Source organism: Alnus glutinosa, chromosome 14, assembly GCF_958979055.1.
Source record: "Alnus glutinosa chromosome 14, dhAlnGlut1.1, whole genome shotgun sequence".
In the NCBI taxonomy this organism is placed as follows: Eukaryota; Viridiplantae; Streptophyta; class Magnoliopsida; order Fagales; family Betulaceae; genus Alnus; species Alnus glutinosa.
The window spans coordinates 1,688,103-1,696,282 of record NC_084899.1 but is presented as its reverse complement, the minus strand read 5'-3'; the positions used below and the strand labels follow the sequence as shown (position 1 = coordinate 1,696,282).

The following is an 8,180-nucleotide window of genomic DNA, read 5'->3' as shown; positions in this document are numbered from 1 at the left end:
TTAAAATAAATAAATAAATATTTTTTTTTAGTTTTTTTTTTCGAATTTATAAGAACATTTTTTTGTCTTATTGAAAAAAAAATTTGGGTCGTATTTTTGTCTTTTTGTTGGTCTTAGGGGGGGGACATTGATATTTTTTGGTAGTTTGAATGAGGATATTGACATAATTGGTAGTTTGGGGGTACATTGACAGTTGAGTGATAGTTTGAGGGGGAAATGTGTACTTTTCCCTTAATTTTTCCGTGGATTTTTGGAAAGAAATTTTCGTGGGTTTTGTATGTTGATGAGCTTGATTGATCTAGGTTTTTTTGTTATTGTCTCCAACCAGCATCTACATCAAAGATTTGGAAATCGTTTACTACAGATCGAGATATCAAATATACTCATTATGGTTTAGGCCAAAAAAAAAAAGGGTTGGCAGTTTCCACTAACCGCCCATGCAGTTGTGGTTAGTGGTTTTTTTTTTTTTTTTTGCCAATAACCACTAACTACAACCGCCTTTTCACCCCTAGTTTTACCTTCAAAGTAAGGCACTACGTGCATTAATTAAAAGAATCGGAGACACATGGTCAAATCATCTTGTGGCCATGTTTGAAATTGAATATTAATTTAGAAGATCGTAGAAATTAAAAGTCGAATGATCAAGATTCTGAGGATATATGGCTCTTCTGTTAGCGTATAGTTATATACATATGGGCAGTACTTGTCAATACAACATAATTTTCCGCAAGGCAAACTCCTCTGCAGGTTGGCCTGCTAATTTTAATGGCTATTCTAAGCATGCATTAGCGGTTTCAACGGTTCTTTTCTAAAATATACGACCATTTCTTTCTCGTTAAATAAAATCCCACATTATTTGCTACCCAACTTTACTTTTCCTTGAACCTCAACTTTGGTGATGGGATATACAGGGCCTACTAGCTCGATCGCTGGCCATCATGTTGTGCTTTATCTATAGCTTTTTCTATCAGTTGGGAATTTATTTGAATAATAAATTATCATTTCCATCCTAAGTAACTGTACTTTATTTGTAAAATTAAGTGTAGAAATTGAATTTTTGTGGAAGCAGTAATTATTTGAATTACAATCTTTAGGTGATATATATTAAGATTTTTCTATTGAGGATTTGGACGGCCCAATTATATTATATTATACTAACTAAGCACTTTTTCTTATGATATATTTCTAAAGTGGGACTTATTTGTTTTTCACTCACTTGTAGATACTGAACAATTTTCCTTTCCCGTGTTGGTCCATCACTATATATATCAACTACACTCTCCCTTGAACAGAAGTTCATTTTACTTAGTGTTCAAGTGTCATATATATAAGAGCTCAACACTTACAACTTTGCATGCAAATTATGCGCTTCTTTAGTTCACTCTACCATGGTAACAATAGATAGAACTTTAATGCTCATGTTGTGTTCAACCCTCCCTCTGCGGTTGAAAAAAAAATGTTTAGAAAGTTAGATGATAATTAAGTTTAAGCTAGTAAATTTGGGTCGATTATATTACACTAACTAGTCATTCTGATATATTTTCAGTATGGTTATTTTTTACTCATTTTTCCCAAGCAAGATTCACTCGGAAACATGCACCTAGGCAAAAGCCAAACAGTGACCAAAGATTCACTCGTACATGTTACGTTGGCCTGAAAATAAATGGGGCTGACGGAGATCGATAGTATCTAGAAAGTACATCAGTGTGATTGGCCGAATATCTCTCTCGTGGACTGTGACTGTTAGTACACCCATGAACCAACCATTTTGATTGATTGATTGATTTTCGAGAGAAAATTCCACCCGAACTGACATGTCTACATGAAAACTTGGCCTAAATGACACTTTGATGTGCTGGCTTGTTTCTGTTAAAGTATTATCAATTAATTAATTTTACCTTTTTTTTATTAGTTTAATTTTTTACAATAAAGGGGATTAATATGATATTAACACATAAATTTTAAGTTTGAACCATATCTCTTTTATTTATTTTATATTATAATTAAATAATATATTTATTGGGCATAATCTATTAAAATAGAGTTTAAACACACACATGAAGGTCGATGAGTGTTAAAGTATTGATTAAATAATTAAATTTATTTTTTTATATCAACTTAAACTTTTAAAATAAATAGTAATTTAACAAGATATAAGAGTTAGAAGTAAATTTAATTATTTAATGTTCCACATCGTCTGTGTATGAGAATGAGTATTTCTTGACACAACGCGTTTTAAAATTATGATGGCCATGAACCTATCAAAACTCATCCGTTGTTAGGAGAGCTTTTGTGAGAATAGTACCAGAATGAGTGATCTCCTGAAAAATCTAGTTCGAAAGAGCAAAAAATAAATAATATTGTACCGTTTCAAGTGGGTTATTACAACAATGCCCAAGAATATTGATGCCATATATAGGCATGTTCATGCCGTTAGAATTCTTAATTAAATCTTATAGCAAATGAAACTTAATTTAGAAGAACTTTGAGGCCAATTAATACCCTAACATACATTCTCGATCGCTACATGCAATTTCCAAAGTAGAGAGCTGATCATAGTTAGAAACCACCAATATTGGTAGCCTTGCATGCCGCTCTTCACGATCACGGGCAGGAGCGCATGATTAAAATTTGAGGGCAATTAGACGCGCGCACTTGGGAGGATATGATTCCATTTCTTTGAGGAAACGTCTATTCTGTTCGCTCATCAAATCTCTCAGTAGGCACCCCATAGTACAGACAGTATCAAAGCACGACAGTTTTGTCAAAAACAAAAAAGGCCTAAGTAAATGGATTCCCTAAATCTCGAATTAGACGACCAAGACGCGGGCAGGGTCGCTGATGTGCCGTCGTGTCTTCGTACTTTATGACTTTCGCTTTGCTCAGTATTCATGCACATACGTGTGGACGGATATGATTGCAGTACGTGAGGGCAATCAAATTGAGATGGTTTTAGCGGTGGGTTTGGTTGTTGTTTTGGACCACGTGATCTCCCTGGCTGGCAAACTTGGATCCCCATGAAGATTTCCAGTATCTTAGAATAGTCCCCCCCAACCCACCTTTATCCATGTTTTTCTGCATGCCGAGGAAGCATATATGACACATCAAAACTCAATTTGTAATATCCTTTTACCTTGGACAACTCAGAGCATTCACAGTCAAATTCTTTACATTTTTAACTAGCTAATGACTTTTCATCAGCATTTGAGGAAATTTATATTGAAATGCTATTGTACCGCTCATAATCGATCATAAACCCGATTGTTTCAAAGATTACCAAATTATTCTTGCTTATGGAGGAAATATATGCGTTTTTGTCTTTATAAATGTTTGAATTATTAACTCTATAAATTGTACAAATGATTTTCGATGCGTGATTGCAGACAATCTTTTGTTTTTTTTATTATTATTGTTATTTAAGTTATATATTCCAAGAAAATGTAGCACGACCAACTTTTGTTTACCTTTGGTTAGGTAGAGGACTAAACTATATATCACTATTTGGCCATGTGGAAAGGCATGCTTAGTTTTTTTCACGAAGTTTCTTCGTTTTATATTATTCAATTGTAAGTTAACTATACAAGCTATCACTTTAAAGGAAAACTTTTTTTTTTTTTTTTTTTTAATTTTTGGGTATTTGACAATAAATTAGCATTTCATTTTGAAGGGGTTGTTACGTATATATGAATAGACATGCATGGGGCAGCAGACATATGCATGACATGTATTCCAAAATTATAAACATTTTCATTCAACATATTCTGGCACAGGTCCTTTCCCTGTCTCTGCAACACAACCACAAACACCACTAACTCCTTCACTCATTTGAGTCATTTCCTCTCTTTCTCTCTCAGAAATGGCTGCTAATTTTCCAAGTACACCATATCTCATAGTCCTTTTTTTAATATACATAAGCCGTTTGATGCCAACCTTAGGAAATGCAAACCCATGGACGAATTTGCTGCCAGCCAAGCTTCAAACCCTCCAGATCGCAAATAGGCTCCGTGATGACTCTGATGCCATTAGATTAGCCTCTAGTGATTATGGCAATATTGTTCGAGAGATCCCAGCTGCCGTTCTCTATCCATCTTCCATGAATGATATTGCAAGCTTAATAAAGTTTGCGCACAGTAGTTCTTCTCCTTTTAATATAGCTGCCAGAGGCCAGGGCCATTCTGTTGGAGGACAGGCAATGGCTCGCAATGGGGTTGTCGTGGACATGACATCCTTGAGAAACCACAGAAATGGTTACGGAATCACTGTTTCCTGGAGCCCTTCAATGGGTTTTTATGCTGATGTTGGGGGCGAGCAGCTTTGGGTAGATGTCTTGCATTCCACGCTTGAACATGGACTTGCACCCGTCTCTTGGACCGACTATTTGTATATGACGGTCGGGGGGACGCTCTCTAATGCCGGGATTGGTGGGCAAACCTTCCGTTACGGTCCTCAGATCAGCAATGTGTACGAAATGGATGTTATCACTGGTATATACGATTTTATTATACTGGTTTTTGAAGATATATGTATTGGAACGATCTTATGAGTCTTTTCATTGGGGCCTACGTTTGAAAGGTTTTGGACATAAGTTCACACGGGGTCCTAGACAGAGCATGTATTGTCTTTTTGTTTGATTTCTAGTTGTTTTGGTTTAATTATTCACTGATATTTCAGTTTATATGAACTTGTATTTTGCTGCATGCACCATGCAGCTATATATATATATATTTAGGCCCTTTAGGGTTAACTGATGTGGTTTTCACTTGCTTGATCCAGGGAAAGGAGATTTTGTGACTTGCTCCGCAGATAAGAACAGGGAGCTTTTTTATGCGGTTCTTGGAGGTTTGGGCCAATTTGGGATTATTGGCAGAGCGAGAATTGCCCTAGAGCCAGCACCAAAGAGGGTATGTACAGATCACCATTAATTGACTTGGATTAGTTTTTGTCGTTCCCACTGTCTATAGTAATGTCAATTTTTGAAGTTTCCAAGTTTCCTTAACTCAGTAATGTGTTATCATGATCACAACTGTCATGATGATGGTAAAGACTGATAAAAATCCATCCAACTACTCCACAAAAAGAATTTGCATTATCTAGTTAAAAGCAAAACCAATATCTAGTTGTATTTGGAACAAGCTTAATTAAAACCATCTCATAATCTCTTTAATTTGATCCCATAATTAACTCCATATGCTAACCAGCTAGGGACCGCAATTTATTTATTTATTATTTCTTTTTTTGAGGGGGGGGGGGAGTTAATTGCCATTTTTGTACGTTAATTATTGTTGAGGAATTTTGATATCATAAATTCTTTTGTGGGGGAGTGTCATAATCTCTTTCAAACGGTAGAATTAAAGCTTTGAACCTTAATTTTTTTTTTTTTTTTTCTGACTATGATACTATGTTAAATTATTAGTATTTGTCTCCAAAGTTTTAAAAAATAAATAAATAGGTAATTATTTAAATTAATATTTTAACAATTCGTACGTCATTGTTCATTGATTTTGTGAATTTATTTTTTTTCTAGGTCAAGTGGGTTCGAATGCTTTATAATGACTTCTCTGCATTTGCCAAAGACCAAGAGCATTTGGTTTCAATTAATGGAAGGAAGCAAAAGAATGCACTTGATTACTTGGAAGGTTTACTTCTCATGCACCAGGGTCCTCCGGATAGTTGGAGATCATCCTTTTTTCCATTATCCGATCACTCCAGAATTATTTACCTTGTAACCAAATATGGAATCATCTACTGTCTAGAAGTAGCCAAATTTTATGATGATCGCAGTATTAATTATGTGGACAAGGTACGTATAGTACATGCATCATAATGATCATCATCGTTCTACCTTAATTATAGCAAATTATATATATTTAAAGTCTTTTATAATATAATGCATAATTTTTTTTTTTTCTTAATAGGAACTCCAAATTTTGTTTGAAGGCTTGAGCTTTATCCCGGGATATTCATTTGAAAAAGATATCTCATATGTCGATTTTCTTAATAGAGTTCGAAGTGGAGAGCTAAAGCTTCAGTCACAAGGACTGTGGGATATTCCTCATCCATTTTTGAATCTCTTTGTACCAAAATCTCAAATCTCAGATTTCAATTCCGGTGTTTTCAAGGATATTGTATTTAACCGGAACATTACGACAGGACCTGTCCTTGTTTACCCCATGAACCGCAACAAGTGGGACGATAGGATGTCTGCGGTTATACCTGATGAAGATGTTTTCTACACCATAGGGTTTTTGCATTCAAGTGGGTTTGATGACTGGGAAGCCCTTGATGTACAAAACAAAGAGATACTGTTGTTTTGTAATAATGCTGGTATTGAGGTTAAGCAATATCTTCCCAAATATTACAAGACAAAGGAAGAATGGAAAAACCATTTTGGAAAGAAATGGAGAGCTTTTCAAGAGAGAAAATCTCAGTTTGATCCGAAAATGATACTATCACCTGGACAGGGAATTTTCAATAACAATTAGAGCATATCTAATATTACTAGTGCTTGAAGTTTAGCATTAATTAGAAGGGAAAATAGGGTTATCCTTTTTCTTTTGTAGTATTTTGCGTTCGTCTTTGTTGAGGGTTTTTGTATCATTGTTGGTAAGTAGTTTTCAGAAGTTTTATGTATTAATGGCTATATTGGACGTACATGTTCTTCTCTTGCCTTTTGTTTTCTGAATTATCTATTTCTCAGACAATATTATGATTAATGTTCATGCATGTAGTTAGAACTTAATGGTCCCGAAATACAGTTGGAATACCCACTGACCATTGCAAAAAAATTTGATGTAATTTTTTCTGGTCAAACTGTTGTTGCCATTACCTAGCTTGAGATATTACACGATTCTGTTTTTAATGGTGGGAATCCTGTAGTAATAACGTAGTGTTTAAACAATGTTGGCTTTATATGGAATATATATATATTACAATTATCAATTAGCTATCACAATTATCAATTGGCTTGCTGGACTGGTTGAGATTCCTATCTATCATCTAAAATAGAAGTCCAATATAGCTAGCTAGCTGGCTGTGGTTAAAGGAAAGCATTAAAGGATCGGAATTAGAAACGTACACAGCCTAATTTCTTTGGAGCAAAAAAGAAAGTGGCCGGGCAAGATTCCATAGCTAGTCCCACCCTATATACGCCTAGAGAACTAGGGTTGAATTGATAATTAGTGATTAATTAGCAATTAATAAAAGAAACACATGCTTTACGGCCTGATGGCGGGCTAATTACAGACAAAGCTTCTTTTCAGACGTTTGTAAACATTGCATAAAGCGTGTTCCCAACCTTATTGCAGCTCTCGGGCAAGCAGGAAACATCATAAGTAATTTCCCTTCCCTTTCCCACCCAAATCATCCTTTTGACTTTTCCTAGTGCTTATTAGAATATACCTTCTTTTTCTCCCTTTATCACTGAAATTCCTTGACAGGATCCCAACATTAGGAGGACAACGTAATTATAAAGATCTTTGACAATAAGATATATAACAAATCTCTAACTTTTAACTACTGTGTTTATGATATCATACCTAGTGATATCACGTCACTGCCTTTTTTCTTTTTGCCTGAAACCGTATATGTTTTTATATTGTTCTTAAAGTTATGTGTATATATATGTGCTCTAACTAAGTAAATTCTTCGTCTCTAATTTAAAGAAAAATTTATATATATATATATATATATATATATATATATATATGTTAGAGAATATATTGATACCGTATGTTACGGTACTCTCCATATAGATGTTAGAGAATATAACGATACTGTATATTACAGTACTCTCCATATATTGTAGGATTTGAATTAATCATCATTAATTGTAATTGATTATAATCAAATCAGATTTGAATACATTCAATTCTGATTTGATTGTATTATCTTTACATACCATTTTGTATTCTCTCTATATCCCTATAAATAGGGATAATTTGTATTGTAAATCAATCAAGCAATAAGAGCAACAATGTAGCTCTTTGGGCTTTACTCTGTGGACGTAGGTCATAGACCGAACCACGTAAAATCCCTTATCTCTATTTCTTATTATTCCGCTTTATTTTCTTTTAGTTTTATGTTTTCTTTCATGGTATCAAAGCTATAGGCTAACGCCAATGTTCGATCCAATGGTCCTTTGATTTATTTCTCTTGTTTTTCATTTTCTTGTATTTTAGTTT

At 34.3% G+C, this 8,180-nt stretch overlaps 1 protein-coding gene across 1 annotated transcript; it reads left to right on the top strand.

Moving 5' to 3' along the window:
- The first annotated feature begins 3,736 nt into the window (after positions 1 to 3,736).
- On the top strand, positions 3,737 to 6,605 carry LOC133857906 (cytokinin dehydrogenase 3-like). Its single transcript, XM_062293283.1, has 4 exons — positions 3,737 to 4,484; positions 4,774 to 4,901; positions 5,525 to 5,800; positions 5,916 to 6,605. The coding sequence occupies exons 1-4, from the start codon at positions 3,857 to 3,859 to the stop codon at positions 6,480 to 6,482; spliced, it is 1,599 nt and encodes a 532-aa protein (XP_062149267.1). The 5' UTR covers positions 3,737 to 3,856; the 3' UTR covers positions 6,483 to 6,605.
- Positions 6,606 to 8,180: the final 1,575 nt, after the last annotated feature.

Bases quoted from the DNA above. Each gene is read 5' to 3' on its own strand.
- LOC133857906 (XM_062293283.1), top strand. From the start codon at position 3,857: ATGGCTGCTAATTTTCCAAGTACACCATATCTCATAGTCCTTTTTTTA. The intron at 4,485-4,773 runs GTATATACGATT...TGCTTGATCCAG, and splicing joins CGAAATGGATGTTATCACTG to GGAAAGGAGATTTTGTGACT. The intron at 5,801-5,915 runs GTACGTATAGTA...TTTTCTTAATAG, and splicing joins GTATTAATTATGTGGACAAG to GAACTCCAAATTTTGTTTGA.